We start from the raw sequence: 19070 nt of genomic DNA, 5'->3' as shown, positions 1-19070 counted from the left end.
AGTGACTTACTGAAGAGTCCGATCAGTGTAGTGATCAGTAGCAGGGCTTTCAAGACCAACATCTTCGTCTTTTTATCTTGCTGATCTCCACTGAACTTTGTTGGAACATAGAACATTTAAAAAGAAGAAACAAAGAAACTTACAAACTTCAAAATTTTAAAATGCAGAAAGTTCATATAATTCATATAATAAAATAATATAATTCAGTGGATCAACTTAAGCTCTCTTAGGTATACACTTAAAAGTTGTTTTTTCAAAGGTCCTTTAGTAAAGAAAATGGTTCTATATAGAACCATGAACACTCATAGAACCTTTTGCATGTTTGAAGAGTTCTTGCATGGTGAAAGCGTTCTTGAGATTAATGGAGATTCATTTTTGTATTTTCAAAAATTTGGGCATTTTTTACCCTATTTCTCATTACCACCATGCACCAACATATTTATTTCTCATTCTCATTATTGTTGTTTTAATTTTTTATTAGAAAAAAATATTTTTATTGTTTTTAAATGTTGAATCTCTTTAAAATGTTTCCCTGTTCACTGTAAAGATGTGAACCAAGCAACTAAACATTTTGTGGGACAAGTAAAAAGAAAAACTCAGTGGCTGTGAACGGCAGCAATGAGATAAAATTGCAATACACTATATTTTGTAAAATACATATTGCTGTTGTTGGAAGAAATCCTCGTATCTCCATTTTTGTCATTTTTTGGCATAATTTTTGGTGCTTATTGCTCTTTACATTGTGTGTAAATGTCATGAAGAATGGATCAAAAGAAACGGCCCAAAATGACTTGGTAAAAACTCTGGTTCCATTGACTCACACTAAAAGTAAAGTAGGTTTTTTCCTTCTCCTGTAAAGTTACCGTATTGGGGAGAAGTTTTCCTCTGACAACAGCGATATGCTTTAATGAATAGATTTAATTTTAAGTTTTGACTTATCAAGTGAAAGTCAAATTTGTTTTGCAGTGTTGATAAATTCTTTTTATATTGTTCTACCTCATAAAATTTATATCTGTTCATTTTAGCCTTTCTGGCCTTTATTAGGTCCAGATTAGTTCGGTTTGGTTTTGCCAAAAACTGCAGATTTTTTTTTGCTCAAAGAAATTTCAGAAATATGTTTAAAAGTAAATTTTGTACTTTTGTTTTTTACTTTTTTCATTTTTTTTGAGCTATTTTTGCAGTTGAAGCAAAGCAAACATACCTTTCAGCGCTCAGTCACCTGTGCGTCCTGGGCTGTTCTGTGCTTGAGCTTTTCTTTTTTTTGTTTTGAGGAGTAGTAGAGGCGGAAGGAGCGTAACCACTTCCTTAGCTCGTCTGTTTTTTGTTTGTGTGGTTCTCACATGGAATTTAACACCCCCTCCTTCACTCTGGTTTGCAGCAGCGGTGGAGAACAAACTGTGAAAAACTGTTGGTGGTGTTAAACAGTGCAACTGTTATCATTAACAATCGGTACAGTTTGTACAAATGTTAATAAAACACACAAAGCAGTGATTTGTAAGTCCATTTTGTCCTGCATTTAAATGAAAACAGTGCAAAGACAATAGAGCTAATGTTTCACCTTCATCAACTTCATAGATTTTTGTAAGTAACTTCAAGAGGCTTTGTTGTCATTTCAACTGTATACAAGTGCACAATGAGACAGAACGACGTTCCTCCACGACCAACACAGGAACACAAGTGCAAAACAATACAATAAACACTGTGCAGACAATACAGTACAATAAATACATAGGAAAGACAATAAACACAAAACAGAACACAGGCAGTGCACGGTACTGAGAGTATGAAGAGCTGTGCAAAGCAGGATGTGACATACTATGACATATTAGCAGATAGCCTAGCATATATGAGCATAGCAGTCACTGAGGTAGTATACGCGCCCAATCTGAAATTGATGCCTAGAACACATTTCTAATAAGTTGAGAAAGAAGTGATTTAAGACTAGAACTGTTCAAAAAGCATCTTAACCCTTTAATGTGCTCACCAAGAAAAAAGCAATGGGCTTTCATATTTTGTATTTTTTATTTGTTTGGGGCAATAATAAAAACAATTGGTGCTTTTTTTTTAGTTTTTTTGACCCCATAATTTTAAAAATATTCATGTCTACCAAACGGTTGAGATGACACTTTGTGGCATATATAGTGACTCAAAATGTGCTCTACCAAATGGTTGAGCAGAACATTAAAGGGTTAATAAGTCATTTGTGAGGGAGGATGTGTTGAGGTTTGCCACTTGCCAAATAATGTATCAGCAAGAAATTCAAAATTATTAATAACGCCTCTCAGGCTGCGTTCACATTATAAATCTCGTTGCTCAAATCTGATTTCTTGCTCAAATCCGATCTCTCTGACGCGATGGTTCACACTCATTTAGGTAAGTAAATCAAATCTGTCATTAATGTGACGAATCCTGAAATGACCCTCATGACCACATCCTACTCAGTAACGTCACGTGAATGAATCACTGCATCATCAGCACAAACTAACGAGCAGAACGAGCTTCGCTGAGAAGATCATTAACTCTGATCAGCTCTCAGCTTCATTATTAGAGCGAGACGAAGGAGAAAAAGGTGAGATGAGCTGCTTTTCCACCGTTTACAGGCTTTAACTTCTGTTTGGCGCTGCTGCCATGGTGACGCTGAATGATGGCGCAGTGGGAAAAAATCACATGAATTCCGATCTGAGCGTCACATTAAGGTCTCACGGCCACGAATTGGATACGTATCCGATCTAGGACCACATATGAAAGTGACTCAGGTCAGATTTGAAAAGATCAGATTTCCAGTGTCCAAACAGCCCTGAAAACATCAGATCTGAGTCACATTAGGGATCTGTGCCACTTCAGCCTGGTAATGTGAACACAGCCTCAGTGAGTGATGGAGTATTTTAGGTATTTCACCCTCTACAGTGCAGAATAACATCAAACGTTTCAGAGAAACCATAGAAGTGTTTCAGAGAAACCATATAAAAGCCATAACTGAAAGCTTGTTACTTTAGACCCCTCAGATGGCACTGCATTAAAAATCAGCATACATCAGTGATGGATATGATTGGGGTCAATTTTTCAAATTGTTTATTGATATAATGTACGTTGTGTTCTCCAGACCAAAGAAGGAAGAAATTTCCAGACTGTTACCAGCATAAAGTTTAAAAGCCGGGGTCTGTCATGGTACTGGGGGTGTCAAAGATCCCCAATAAAATTCCACAGATTAAAAGTCCTGCATAACTCAGTGTGTGAGAACTAATCAGAGAGATTCAGAGTGGTTTTGTGTGAAGTGGTTCAGATGTCTTTACAGTAGTGGTGATAGGAACCAGGGGTCGCCATGACTACAACACAGATATAGACATTTTATTTACTATCCAGAACCACCAGTGAACCTACACGAGTCTTCTGAGTTTATATGGAATGTTGATGATGGAAAATAGTGGAAAATCTGAAATAATACGTTTTCTTTGGGGACTATTTTGTCTCACAGCGCCCTGCATGTATCCCTCCACCATGAATGGAGTTTAAGTTCTCTAAACTATCATAAAACAGTGTCTCAGTCATCAGGCAGTGAATTCATAACCATTTCATGTAGGAACTTTCTGTGAGGGAGCTTTTAGAGGTGGACGTCTGGTTCCTATCACCACCACTGTGAACAGTTCTAACTCAGTAAGTTTCTCTAGAACGGAGCGTTTCACACCAAACCACTCTGAACTGCTCTGAACCACTCTGATTACATCTTAACCATTTAATTATGCAAGACGTTTGAGGCCTAGACATGGAAGGCCTGTGGAGAGTTTAGTTCTCTTTAGATAAAAGTCTCATTCAGCCTGATGAGAAACTGTAGAACAGACTCAGTTTATATCACAATACCTACATTTAGAGTCAGTTATTCATTCAGTCTAATGAGAAACTGTAGAACAGACTCAGTTTATATAACAATACCTACATTTAGAGTCGGTTATTCATTCAGCCTAATGAGAAACTGTAGAACAGACTCGGTTTATATCACAATACCTACATTTAGAGTCAGTTATTCATTCAGCCTAATAAGAAACTGTAGAACAGACTCAGTTTATATCACAATACCTACATTTGTTCTTCTAAAAAAGATGGTTCTTCAAAGGTTCTTTAATAAAGACTGTGATTTTATATAGAACCATGAACACACAAAGAACCGTTTGCATGCTTAAAAGGTTCTCTGCATGGTGAAATCGTTCTTCAGATTGATGGAGAATGTGTTGTATATGGTTCTATACAGCACCAAAAAGGGTTCTGCTATTAGGGTTAAGGGGTCTACTTAGAACGATATACAACACATTCCCCTTCAATCTGAAGAGCCATGCAGATCAAATTTCACCATGCAGAGAAATGTTTAAGCATGCAAATGGTTCTTTGAGTGTTCTTGGTTCTACATAGAACCATTGTTTTTACTAAAAAGCCTTCGTTTTTAAGAATGTATAGTGAGTTATTCATTCAACCTAATGAGAAACTGTGGAACCGTAAAGAAAGTGTTGAACACCTCTGAAAGTTCATGATGTCAGAACAGATTTGGTGTGATTTTTGTCAATATTTTGTTGAGCCACCCAACAAAATATTAATATTCTCAGTTAATATTCTCACTCTCCAGCATAATGTCTACTCGCTCACATAGCAAGTATGTAAAAATAAACATGAGCATGAATTCATTCACAGGATAGCACACAGCAGTGTGCTTACAGAGCAACAGAAATATATTTATGAACACAGAACATGACAACAACGTGCGAACAGGAAAAAGAGATGTATTCTTGTCTTCAGTCACTTCCTCTGCAGCCAGAGATGTTGAGAAATTTGCAGCTTTGAAAAGCTTCCCTTATCAGCAGCTCAATCAGACGTATAAATAACTACTGTGTCTGAGCGTACAAAAGGTTTAACGCCTTAAATGGACAAACATCTTATTACACCCTTCTATAACTGAAGAACGAGGCGAGGCAAGTTTATTTACAGCGCCTTTCACACACTGCTGTCACTCAAAGTGCTTTACAAATACAGAGAAAAGGAGAACAGAAATTAAAAACATGATCTAAACATGATTAAAACAATAGATTTGATAAGATTTTAAAATTAAAGTAAGAAAATAAACGGCTGCTACAGAAAAGAAGGACCAGAAACTCTAACAGTGTGTAAGCTGAGCTGAAAGCTGCTCAAACAGGAACGTTTTCAGGCTGGTTTAAAAAGTCCAGTGTCGGGGCTCTTCTAACGCTCTCTGTCCACTGGGTCCATTAAAGAGCAGCATAGTAGCAAAACGCTGCTTCTCCATGTTTAGTCTTCACCTTCAGCAGGACTAACTAATCAGTTCCTAATGATCTGAGAGTTCTGCTCGGCTCATATCGCTGCAGCAGATCAGATAAATACGCTGCTCCTGCGCCATTAAGACGTTTATAGAGCAGTAACAGCTCCTTAAAGTCTATTCTGGAACAGACTGGTAGTAGGAGTCCAGTTAGGAGACCATTACAGTGATCAATCCTGCTGGAAATAAAGGTGTAGATGCGTTTCTCCAGTGTGTGAGATGTAAACAGAGAGATTCGGAGTGGCTTGTTGTGAAATGGTTCAGATGTCTTTACAGTGGTGGTGATAGGAACCAGGGGTCGCCATGACTACAACACAAATATAGACATTTTATTTACTATCCAGAACCACCAGTGAACCTACACGAGTCTTCTGAGTTTATATGGAATGTTGATGATGGAAAATAGTGGAAAATCTGAAATAATAAGTTTTTTTGGGGGACTATTTTGCCTCACAGCGCCCTGCATGTATCCCTCCACCATGAATGGAGTTTAAGTTCTCTAAACCATCATAAAACAGTGTCTCAGTCATCAGGCAGTGAATTCATAACCATTTACTGTAGTAACTTTCTGTGGGGGAGCTTTTAGAGGATGTCTGGTTCCTATCACCACCACTGTGTTACATCTAAACCATTTAATTATGGAAGAGGTTTGAAAAATTGTAAAAACAGACTGGTAGTAGGAGTCCAGTTAGGAGACCATTACAATGATCAATCCTGCTAGAGTTTCTCCAGGTCTGCTTTAGTCTTAACATCTCTGATCTTGTTGATGTTTTTAAGGTGATAAAGTGCTGATTTAGTAACTGCTTTGACGCGACTGATAAAACTGAGATTAGAGTTCATCAGTACACCAAGATTATGTACTAGTTCTTTAGATTTTAGGGCTCTTGAATCCAGATGTGTGAGCCTCTCACTGCTATTCCCAACTAAAATAATCTGTTTTATCTCTATTCAACTGCAGAAAGTTGTATTTTATCCAGTTAGTGATGGCAGTAACTCTAGTTTGCATTGAAGTCGCTGTAGTTACTGAATAATAAGCCTTAGTATGTAATAATCCTGGAATTTTAAGTGGTTAATTGTACGTGTTTTTGGTTTAGTCTCTTCTTGAAGCTGAGCTGAGTAACATCTCATGCACAGCGAGTATGAGTTCAGTTCAGTTTGCTGTTCAGTGCTGTGGCTGTCAGTCAGGATGAGTGCAGAGTAGTAAGATTCGTTATCGAGGTTTTTGTGGTTGGGTGCAAGTGAGCAGTGCAGAGAAGGAGTTGCACTGTATCGAATCTGTAGAGTCGCCCTTTTCATTCCATCTCATCACAAGATCATAGGAGACTCACATCCGGAGTTATGAGCCTATGAAGAGGGGCTGAGATACACGTCATCTGCCTCTCACCGTGTAGAACTGGTGGATTGGTGTGTCCGTCTACATTCTGTGTGAAACTGACCGATGGACACTCAGGAAATCACTAAGGACTGACCATCACGCCGGAAACCCTTCATTCTTCATTCAGTCCACATCGGAGACTCATGTGAAACGGCGTGCAGAGAGTTTACAGCTGCTGAAGCTGCTGCAGCGGTTTTGGAAAGTAGTGATGAAGATAACGGAGCATTCAGATATGAAACAGATGAGGATCGTGTTATATGAAGAGCCTTTAAAGGAGAGTTTAAGAAGAGATGAACTAATCGAGAACATGCCCTCAAATTGAGAAAATGATGGTTATTGCAATGCTGCAAAACCAGCTAAAGAAATTACCCCAGGTTATATTAATCCCATGCTAAAAAAAACAAACTGTAGAAATAACCCAGGTTGTGGTTGGGTGCAAGTGATGCTAAAAAAAGACTAACACAAAACAGACATATGCATGCTAAAAAAACAAGCTGTAGAAAGACCCAGGTTATATTAATCCCATGCTAAAAAAACAAGCTGTAGAAATAACCCTAGATTGTACCCCAGGTAGTATTAACTCTGGGAAGGAGGCCCCCTGGTGGCCCAGTTGAGGAATCCGAAGAGAACAACCAACAGCTATAAACCAAATCCTAAAATGAACTCTGTTATATTAATTATATTAATCCTGATCAAAAAGCCGTGTGTGAAAATATCCTATTATATCCTGTGGAAACACAAATTTGATGTGATAATATAGATGTTCAAAACCCACTCGTGTCCACTCATGTCCCTGTAACGAAATACTCTGCTTTATAAATGGAAACAAATATGTTTAATTGTGATTAACAACAAAACATAATTAGATTAATCTCAAGGAATTAGTTGAATTGTTGTACAGCCCAAGATTTACCATATCAGGTCATGTACAGTGATTGTTTGGTCTTCATTAGTTTCCATAAGTACACAAATCTGCTCTTCAGTAACAGACGAGACGTCACAGATCACACAGAGTCAGACTTATTCAGCTAAAAGCTCATCAGTACAAAATGAAGCGATGTGGAGAAAAAGATCAGCTTCCACAGGAAAGAAGAAGAAGATTCTAATCAGAGGGAGCTGATTAGTCGTGTGACGACCTCTATAAAAGCAGATCTTCTGGAAGCAGCTTTGAAAACTGTTTATTTACACTGACAGAGTTTACAGTAACACAGCACTGTGAAAAAGTCAGAGACCCCCGTCAATTATTTCATTTCCAGTCTAAACAGCTTCTAAATAAAAGTAATTAATTTTTTTCCCGGAGTCAACAGAAAACATACTGGTGTTCTCAGAGCACTGGACTGACCACAGTCCAGACCTCAACACCACTGAATGTGTTTGATTACTTCAGAAAATGATCAACCAGCTTCTAAGACTGAACTTTGGAGGTGTGTCTGCAGATTCTTTGAGGAACTGAAAGAGAGTACATTTATATAATATGTTAAATATGCGTTTCCTTTTTTGTTTTTCCTGATGCTTAAAAATAAATAACTTGTACTTTATGGCTGTTTTGACTGGACATTAAATGAAACTCAGAGGAGGGTCAGAAGTGCAGTGGCCGCAGTGAAGCCAGAACAGACACTGTAATAATGTAGATCTTCACAGAGAGAAGAGACGCTGCAGAGGACGCAGAGCTCTCATGCTCAGGTGCTGCTGTGGGGTTTTCAGATGGAGCATATTCTAAACTGTACTCTTCATAATCTGTAATAGAATAATCAGCTGCTTCCTCATAGTCATCAAAAATGAAGCTATCGTAAAAACTAAATGAAGGTGGTGTCCGATTTGGAGATTCAGGGATTTGGAGAGATTTCAGTTGACCACTTTCACACACCCAGCCCTGCACGTCCTCTGAGTTTGCTGAGTTTCCTTCATCCTGCGGACACTGACCGAGGGTCTTATTCAGGGGTCCAGCTGTATCACCATCCTGAAGATAAAACATGAGTAACACGTTATAAAAACAGACCCTCATAAACAGGTCCTCAGTCACTCTAATAGATTCTTAATGACAGCTAATAATCATATAATAGTTACATATGTATTAATAAGTTATACCATTTGAATGATTAGCTATTTACACACTGACTTAAGAATTATCAATAATTATTCTGTATTGTAAAAGCCTTAATTATAGTTAATTATAGATTTTACTTGGTTAAAAATTAATTATAATTATGAATAACTCCTTATTGGTGTCTACTTCCTGTTTAAATAGGAGATATTTAATATTTTGCTAGTTTGTGATGCAAAAACATTTCCTTAATGCTTAGATAACCATCAAATAATGGCTAATATATATGGTTTTAAACATTAATAATCATTAATTGGATCTCTATTATAAATTTGTGAATTAATATTGTATTTATAAAAAATGCCATTTGTTGCTATGACGGTTATTTATAGAAGTGCACAGTTTGCTTGAAAAGTTTTTCACTTTAACACACCACAACGTTATTGTAATAGACAAACTCTATACAGTGGCTGAGTGAGGCTACTGTCCACTAAAGTCCTGCTGGAGCTGGATCAGTTTGAGCTGTAATCTGAGTGATCAGTGCTGAGATCTGTGATTTTAATCCAGTATGAATCACCCAGAGTCTGTAGTGTTTACAGATCTGCTCAGTAATAATTCCAGAGTGAATTATCTTCTGTAACTCATCAAACTCTGAGCTCCTTCAGTGACAGCAGTGCTGCTCAAACCCACCTCATACAGCACCACTGTATCTACAGCACTGTTAGTGATGAGCTGATCAGAGTTATCAGTCCTGTTTGGTGGAGTTTAATGAGCCTCTTTTACCACCTGAACACTGTTCAGTCTGATATTAACTGGAGTTTAATGCTTGTTCTTTGTTTGTACTTGTTTATTTCTAATCTAAACGCTGATGTGAAGGTCCAGGTTGTCACATTAAATTATATAAACACCTCATCTGGTGTGAATCAGCCAGTCAGACCACATTACTGGACGTCCTGTGGTGAAACTAATCCAGCTGGTCAGGGCTTCAGTCCTCATCACTACATCTCTAACTGTTATCAGTGAGCTCAATAATACTGAGAGCTCTAACAGCAGAGGTTCTACATAGAACCATGAACACTCGAATGATGACTGTATTTATAGTATAGTAACCAGTAGTAGGAACCTTTTTGAAAAGGGTTTTATATTAGCACCAAAAAGAGTACTGCTATCGTCACGATGTCAAGCTTGTGTAAAAAAGAAGAACCTTTTGGTGACTAGGGGTGTAAACCACAAGTTTCATCAAGATGCGATCAGACATTAATTCTTTTAGCCAACAATCTGATGATTTTCTACATTTTTCAAATATCTTTTTTTATTTGATCTTTCAATGAGATGCGGTTTGGTTGGATATGTGGTTCTGCAGTCGATATGAAATGATATTGTGGTGTCAGAGCCGCCTGAGTGAGTTCAGTTTAGTTACTCTGTCCAGTAGCAGTTATTTAGCCTTTTTTTCATCAGGACTCTTATTTTGACGGGCAGGGCTGCATGCTGAGGTAAACAGTGTGAACCAAGTAGAGTCAGAGATATTATAAATGAGGAGACCAGTTACTGGTTGAAATATGAATGGGAAAAGCTCATAACACTCAATAGGGCACCGATTTAAGAAGACGGGAGAGCGGCTGGTAAATCGCTGCTGCATCGTTTGGCACTTTTATTATGATGGGTGCAATACTCCTTTGGAGGCTTTTATTATGGCAGGCAGAATAGGTCTTCCCATTCCCCGAAGTTCTACTAGAGAACTAAAGTGGAGAAATACCACTCTGTAATGTCGTGTACGTTCATGAAGTCAGTGAGCGCAAATAGCCAATGAGCTGCTCCGCTCGCCAACCAATCAGCACTCAGTGGCAGTAATGTTAACCAATCAGCCCTCAGTAGCAGTAATGCTAACCAATCAGCACTCAGTAGCAGTAATGCTAACCAATCAGCACTCAGTAGCAGTAATGTTAACCAATCAGCCCTCAGTAGCAGTAATGCTAACCAATCAGCACTCAGTAGCAGTAATGCCAACCAATCAGCACTCAGTAGCAGTAATGCTAACCAATAAGCCCTCAGTAGCAGTAATGCTAACCAATCAGCCCTCAGTAGCAGTAATGTTAACCAATCAGCACTCAGTAGCAGTAATGCTAACCAATCAGCACTCAGTAGCAGTAATGCTAACCAATCATTTTTAGTTTAGCTCTATTTACTCCCAATCACTGAGGACTCGCTCACGGGCCCCCTTTGCTGTTTTGCAGTCATGTTGTTGATATAATAGGGGAAACAGGAAGAAGCCAGGCTCCTCATAAACCGCCTCTGGTTCTACTCCTAGTAATTGGCTGCAGATGTCTAATTTCTTGACCGACATTTCTTTGCTGGCTTTTTGTGGCTGTGTCTGCTAAGACGACCGTTGGATCTCTGGTACGTTTATGTTGGTGGAGTGGTCAGCTTAATACGACAGCGTTTTACGGCCACTTTTAATAAAAATAAAAATAGTAGACTTCGAGAAAAAAGTCATAATATTTCAAGAAAAAATCGTAATATTTGGATAAAGTGGTCTAACTGTAGGGGGCTGCCATAACGTGTTGGGGTCTCAGTTGTTGTACTGTAGGGGGGCTGCCATAACGTGTTGGGGTCTCGGTTGCTGTACTGTAGGGGGGCTGCCATAACGTGTTGGGGTCTCGGTTGCTGTACTGTAGGGCTGCCATAACGCGTTGGGGTCTCGGTTGCTGTCCTGTAGGGGGGCTGCCATAACGTGTTGGGGTCTCGGTTGCTGTACTGTAGGGCTGCCATAACGTGTTGGGGTCTTGGTTGCTGTCCTGTAGGGGGGCTGCCATAACATGTTGGGGTCTCGGTTGCTGTACTGTAGGGGGCTGCCATAACGTGTTGGGGTCTCGGTTGCTGTACTGTAGGGGGGCTGCCATAACGTGTTGGGGTCTCGGTTGTTGTACTGTAGGGGGGCTGCCATAACGCGTTGGGGTCTCGGTTGCTGTACTGTAGGGGGGCTGCCATAACGTGTTGGGGTCTTGGTTGCTGTACTGTAGGGGGGCTGCCATAACGTGTTGGGGTCTCGGTTGCTGTACTGTAGGGCTGCCATAACGCATTGGGGTCTCGGTTGCTGTCCTGTAGGGGGGCTGCCATAACGTGTTGGGGTCTCGGTTGCTGTACTGTAGGGCTGCCATAACGCGTTGGGGTCTCGGTTGCTGTACTGGCGCCGGAGCTCCACTCACTCCTGTCTCTCTGTGGATCATTTTGATCATCATTCTCACTGTCTGTGAAACTTCATGCCCTCTTTGAATGGGGGGAGATGGAGCCCCCGATAGCCGTGTAGACGACCCTGCCTGAGATTCTCCTTCAACAACACAGACAGACAGTTTCCTCCGAGTCCGTCTGGCTCTTTATTCTAGATAAACACAGTTTCCTGCTCAGCCGTTTCAGCTACCGTTCTTATACTAATAACAGGCTGGTGCTGATGTGCAGGAGAGACAGGGAGACTGAGTGTTTCTTTATGGGTGAATCGATATGAAAGTAGAACTCCACCAACTCACCGCCCCTCATTTAACACCAGGAGGTGCTGCTTTTCCTTTGCAAAGCTTGGCTACAATAGTGCCTTTCCTGGTGTTAATGCCACTTTAATGTCATAATTCTATGACTTTTTTCTCTAAATAGTACAACTTTATTCTCGAAGTCTACTATTTTTATTTTTATTAACAGTAGCCCTAAAACACCATCATAGCTTAAGGTACAGTGGACGGTCAGATCTAACTGAAATTTGGGGTCCGTTACTTTCATCGGGCAGGGCGTTTTTACTCCTTCCCTCTTTACTGGGTAGACGCTAATCTTATAATACAGCAGGTAGGTGGTGTTTTTTTTTTGTAGTGCCTTTCATAAGGGATTTTGATACTTTAGGCTATGTAGAGCTGCTTTATAGGTCACTACATGAATGTGGAGCATTGAGGGGTTTTTTTACGTGTTTGTTCCCGTGGGTCCTTTCTTCACTCTGGATAGGTTGGCTGGTTTGTGGTGAAGACCTGTACCGTTACGCTCTAAACCACTGAGTGAGCTGTGAGTAAGTAAACTCCCATCGTAAGGCTAAACGTTAAACAGAAGTCATTCATTTATATGTGAAATATATTTTTGCAGTTGTTTAATTAGTTTTTCTCTTGTCAGGCAGGATTTTAAGTCATCCTGCTGTTTTGCCTGATCTTCCTTGTTTTTTTTTTTTCTTTTTTTGTTTGTTGGCCTCTATTGTTCAAGACCAGTAATGCCTTAAGTGTTGTTCCACCTTGAGGTTGTACTGTGTATAACATTAGTTTTAGTTGTTGGATTTTCCATTAAATATTCCTTTTTTCTTCTTTCAGCAATAATTCTCAAATAATAAAAACGTATTTTTACAACATTTTAAACACTATTTTATTTCTTCTTTCAGATTGGGCTGGGCCAGGTGATCCATGGCTTTGCAATGGGTAGTTGTAGTAATTTAATTTTTTTTTTTTTTGTTGTTGCACTTTGTACGATTTGATGAGTGTGTATGTTTGTGGTGACACTTAATCTATGAGCTGCTAGAGCTTTTAATCCTCCCCCACAGGTAGTAACTTAGACTTGAGCACCACTTTTCCTGAATAAGAAAAATATACATGTTTTTATATTAGATTATAACGGTAACACTTTCTATGAATGTCACCTTTGTAAGCATCTATAACCACATTCATAACATGTTATAATGCATTCATAAGGCATTATAAACATGGCTATAAATATTTATAAAATGCATTATACATTATAGCCATGCTTATTAAGCATTATGAATTGTTAACAAAATGCATTATAAGTACTGATCATAACTAAATTATAAGAGCTCATAAGTTGTATTAGTCCGCTCTAAGTAAAGTGAAGCGTACTGTACTAAAGCCTCCTCCAGTGTTCAGAGTGAGGCTTCAAGTTGAAGAATTTACTGAAGGATTTACTGAAACACTAAAACATTCACAGTAAAGCACATTACAGGCTTCAAATGTCAGAGTTTAAACTAGAGCTGCCATCAGTGTTTTACCCAATGTGGGAAAGGTAATGTTCACCACCGTTAGCTTGGTATTTGTCTTTACTTTACGCTCTCCAAGCTGGGACTGACTTCTTTGGCACTGACAGTATAACATGTTATTAACACTACTTATAATGCATTATATTAACAATTCATAATGTATAATAAACATGGCTATAAAGTGTAATTCATTTTTATAAATGTTTATAGTCATGTTTATAATGCCATATGAAGGCATTATAACATGGTATAAATGTGTTTATAGATGCTTACAAATGTGACATTCATAGAAAGTGTTACCGTTATAACTTTGCAGTTTGGTGTTTAAAGTAGGACATATGGTCTTAAAGTAGGACATCCTTTGGTCTAAATAAATGTGAGAATTTTTCCACTGAAAGGTTTGCGCGTTGTAAACAAAATAAATTTGATCTTTTATTTTGAGAGACATGTTTGGTTCTCCTTTTTACAAATAAAGAACCTGTGGCATGAAATTATTTTAGAGAGCGTTGCTTTATACCCTTTTGGTCACACCTGTTTAGTGCTAGACAGAATTATTTTCAAAAAGGTCCTATATAGAGCCAAACACAACACATTCTCCATCAATTTTAGAAACAATTTTACTATGAAAGAAGCATTTAAGCATGAAATGATTTAAGCATGAAATGATTTGATATAGATCTCATCTTTCTAATTAGAACCATTCCCTTTATTAAAGAACCACTGAAGAACCATCTTTTTAAAAAGTGTACAAATCGGCCAGTTGAATCCCAACAAATCACATTACTGGACGTCCTGTGGTTACACTAGTCCAGCTGGTCAGGGCTTCAGTCCTCATCACTACATCTCTAACTGTGATCAATGAGCTCAATAATACTGAGAGTGAATCTCACCATGTTCACCCACAGCTTCCTCCCGTTTGCCTGAGACAGAATCCAGTCCTGCAAACACAAACACACACAGCAGGGTTTCATTTGAGGCTCATTTGCTTAACCCCCCTCTCAGAATCTACAGCAGCCCATTCAGGACCACCGCAGAGCTATCTAACTTTACATCAGCTTGCAATAGAGTTGTTCCACTCCAGCTCAATTTGGCCCTGTCTGATTTCAATGATTCAAGCAAAACATTTTTAAAAATTTAATTCATGCAACCATTCAGAATTTCAAATTTCATTTTTAGTTATGATTGCTCCTTAAGCTCCTAAATCACATCTGAAATATCGAATGACAAAATGACTGAACGGAGCTAAGTATAATATACAACACAAACGATAACATTCAAATCAACTTATTTCACCTTAAATTCACACAACAGGAAAAATATAGTCTTAGAAATCTTTCTAATTCATTTTGTCATGGAAATTTGAACAGTACTATAGGCCACCTGTAATAGCAACTCAGTGAAAATACTAAAGGTGTTTCTAAAAGCTGCAATAAGTACCGCATTTGTGTTTTCAACTGTAGACTTATTATAAACATTGTTGTACTACAACCTCGTTTCCAAAAAAGTTGGGACACTGAGCAAAATGGAAAGAACAGAAAGCGATCATGTGCAAATCATTTAAACCCTATATTTAATTGACAAAGTAAAAAGACAACATATCAAATGTAACTGTGACATTTGATTGCTTTTTGAAAATATTTGCCCATTTTAAATTTGATGCCAACAACACATTCCAAAAAACGTTGTGACGGGGGCCTGTTTACCTCTGTGTTTCATCACCTCTTCTTTAAAAACACTGAGGAGACACTGCTGTAGTTTTGAAAGTGAAATGTTTTACTGTTCTTGTTTGATACCGGATTTCAGCTGCTCATCAGTTCAGGGGCTCATTTGTTTGAGTTTTTCATTTAACTCAGGTCTGGACTGCAGGCAGGTCAGTTTAGCACCTGGACTCTTTTACTATGGAGCAATGCTGCTGTAATACGTGCAGAATGTGGTTTGACATTGTCTTGCTGAAATAATCAAGGCCTTCCCTGAAAACCTTCACAGATGTGCACTATTACCATACCACCATGGATGATGGCTTTTGAACTGTGCGCTGATAATAAGCCAGATGCTCCCTCTCCTCTTTAGCTTGGAGGTTGCACCCTTCATGATTTCCTAAAAGAATTTTAATTTTTCCACAGGACACTTTTCCACTTCGCCTCAGTCTATTTTAAATGAGCTTGGGCCCAGAGAAGGTGGCAGCATTTCTGGATCCTGTCTATATTTGGTTTCTTCTTCGCGTTTTAGAGTTTTAACTTGCATTTATGGACTCAGTCATGAACTGTTTTCACAGACAGTGGTTTTCAGATGTGTTTCTGAGCCCATGCAGTGATTTCCACTACAGAATCATGCCTGTTTTTAATGCAGTGCTGTCTGAGAACCCAAAGATCACGGCCAGCAAATACTGGTTTTTGGCCTCGTCCCTTACATACAGAGATTTCTCCAGATTCTCTGAATCTTTTAATGTTATTATGTACCGTAGATGATGAAAAGCTAAAGTTCTTTGTTATTTTCTGTTGAGAAACGTTCTTCTTGAATTGTTGCACTATTTGATGGTGCAGTCTTTCACAGAATGGTGACCCCCTCCTCATCTTTACTTCTGAAAGACTCCGCCTCTCTGAGATGCTCTTTTATGCCCAATCATGTTACTGACCTGTTGTCAATTAAAATAATTAGTTGTAAGATGTTCCACCAGGTGTTTTTTTTTTAGCTTTGCACAATTTTACCAGTCTTTTGTTGCCCCTGACTAAACTTTTTTTGAAATGTGTTTCTGACATCAAATTCAAAATGCAAAAAACAATAAAATTTCTCAGTTTCAACATTTGGCATGAACTATTTTCAATTAAATATAATGTTTATTGATTTGAATATCATTGCATGGTTTTATTAACATTTTGCACCGCGTCCCGACTTTTTAGGAAATGAGGTTGTATCATATAAACATTACATTATTGTTATTTCTCCACAAGTACCTTGTTCTCATTTGTAACGATGCCCATTCTGGAGTTTCTATCTTGACAGAACTTCAGGGCCTCGGTGCAGCTCCCCTCAGCCTCCCAGAACAGATAAAACACACTGTCGTAGAGACGCCACAGCTCCTCCCTCTCACTGTCCTCACCTACCACTCACACAGACACAGATCATCTCAGTCTGACAAGAAGAAGGAAATCAAGCCTGCATTTCAGTCTTTTTAACTTCTGTTTCTTGAAACTTGTAGATTTTTAAAGATGACATTATGCTGTATTTTCACAGATCACCTCTACTGACCATCTAAAATACCTGAAAAAAATATTCAAAGCTGATGACACCTCCAAAAAATTTACTCTATATTTCTGAAAGGTGTAATAGGTTCAACGGTCATCTGCGGTTCCACTGAGTTCCACTGTCATCATCAAGATCCTAGAACTGATTTGACCGTACGTTAAGTCTTAAATGGTCGATATCAGTGAAAAGCAGAAATGCTGTTCTGCTTCTGTATTGAAAAAGTTCCTCATGTGTCTCTACCAGCGTCTTCTCTTCAGCTCACTTCTGTATTTTACTGGTTTTCTGCAGCTGCAGCATCACGAGCATTAAAGCTACTTTTAACAAACATAGACAAACATGGTTTGATTCTATATTTGGAAGAATGTGTTTCTATAATATGGTTTATTGCAGTTTTAGAGCTTAAAGTGTCCAATGATAAAATCTTACTTATTGCTTTTGAGAGGAAGCATTCAGATATTATTGAAAAGCTTGGAATCATATTAATAAGACATATCAATAACATGTTCAACATATAGATCAACATATTAGGGGCAAAAAATAAAACATAATGTGTCCTGTGCACAGTTTGTAATTTATGTTTTATCTTTGTCCAATATGTTAAACTCAGCACATGAACAGAAACTGTGCTGTAAACAGATAATGCCATATTTCAGTGTGTTCTCCACTGAGGATCTGTTCACTTATTTATATTGTAGTACAGAGGACTGATGGGTGAAAAGCTGAAAGCGGATGTAATTGTGTCTGTTTTGTGGGTGCGCTGCTCACCAGAGGGTTGTGGTTTATTCAAATCAGCACTGTTGGTTTTTTGCAGCTGAAACATCACAAAACAAAATTAAAGAGGGAAAATGACAATGATGATATTTAACGCCTCCCGCTCTGCAACTGGGTAAATAAAGTGAAGCTCACTTTTCTTAAAAAAAATCGTTACAGTTCAGAGGTCAAAACCACAAACTAACCAGAGAATAATGAGAAAACAGGTTTAGAACTGCAGTAGAGTAGCTAACAAGACTTTACAGGAAAATACAACACAGATAGGTTATTTAAAACTCACTTATGAGCCCCAACAGAGAAACAAGTGTAGAAAAAAAAATGAAAACTGGGGAGATAGCGACCTCTGGAGGCGTGGAGGTGAATCCCCAGGCCTACAACTCACTTGACTACATTTCTTCTATGGAAGATTTTTAACGTTTTAATGCTCTAAATCAAGTACATTTTGGGTGTAACCATCATTAGACTATCAGATAAATACTGAAATGTCATTAAAAGGCTGGAATTAGTTTACTTTGCCATAATTGAATAGTAGCATTAAAATACTTATGGAATATTATTCAAAAACATTGTAACTATTTAAAATACTTCTCTAAATTAATTGTGGTGTATTTACTCAGACAATAAACAAAGACATTTTTTAAGCAACGTGTTGCTAAAATGTGTGACATGGTAAAAATAATCAATAAATTGACAAATGTAGTCAGTGAAGTGGCAAATTCAGAGAGTAACAGTAGCTGCACAACAATAAACACAACCTACAGTTAAAAAACTTACTAGAGAGTCCGATCAGGATCAGGATAACGATCAATAACAGAGAGTTGAAGACCAACAGCACCATCTTTATCCTGCAGCTCCTCACTGGCTCTGTTAGAGATGGACAGAGGAAACGTCCAGCAGCTCATTAGTGACAGTGAGACTGATTTGAATGTTAATTCTCTGCTGTGTTGAAGGTTCTGTTTGTTCTCACCGTGTGTTGGGTTTGGGTTCTTCACTGTAGGAGGGTGGTGGAGAGTCTGGTACACGTCCTCCTTCTTCACACACTCCGACTCCGCTCTGCTCCTCGGCAGCGTGTCCTGATAAACGTTCATCTACAGCACAAACATCCCACCTGTCTGTTATCAGTGAACTCAATCAGGCGGCAGTACAGAGTAATGAAAGTGTACCAACCTTTCAGCGTTATATGACCACTGAGTGCTGGACTGTCCTCTGCTGAGTCTGTGGGGAGACAGAATGAGGAACACTTCTGTTTTTTAAGGTTTCGTTTCTCAACCAGCGTGAATCAGTGTGATATGCACATGGATAG

At 38.6% G+C, this 19070-nt stretch overlaps 2 protein-coding genes across 2 annotated transcripts in view; both read right to left on the bottom strand.

Annotated features, from left to right (window-relative positions):
- Positions 1 to 18999, bottom strand: part of LOC118814932 (asialoglycoprotein receptor 2-like) — a 69456-nt gene extending 50457 nt beyond the window's left edge. Inside the window, exons 1-2 of the mRNA XM_036580830.1 lie at positions 18935 to 18999; positions 18735 to 18855 (exon numbers count right to left, since the gene is read on the bottom strand). Coding sequence (XP_036436723.1) covers positions 18735 to 18855 — 121 coding nt within the window. The 5' untranslated portion in view covers positions 18935 to 18999. The remainder of the gene's footprint in view (positions 1 to 18734; positions 18856 to 18934) is intronic.
- Positions 8192 to 19070, bottom strand: part of LOC118814929 — a 35759-nt gene continuing 24880 nt past the window's right edge. Inside the window, exons 8-9 of the mRNA XM_036580825.1 lie at positions 14641 to 14688; positions 8192 to 8652 (exon numbers count right to left, since the gene is read on the bottom strand). Of these exons, the coding sequence (XP_036436718.1) occupies positions 8272 to 8652; positions 14641 to 14688 (429 nt within the window). The 3' untranslated portion in view covers positions 8192 to 8271. The remainder of the gene's footprint in view (positions 8653 to 14640; positions 14689 to 19070) is intronic.

This window comes from Colossoma macropomum, unplaced genomic scaffold, assembly GCF_904425465.1.
Source record: "Colossoma macropomum unplaced genomic scaffold, Colossoma_macropomum, whole genome shotgun sequence".
NCBI classification, from domain to species: Eukaryota; Metazoa; Chordata; class Actinopteri; order Characiformes; family Serrasalmidae; genus Colossoma; species Colossoma macropomum.
Note: the sequence above shows the minus strand (reverse complement) of the source record. Positions and strands in the feature narration are given on the sequence as shown.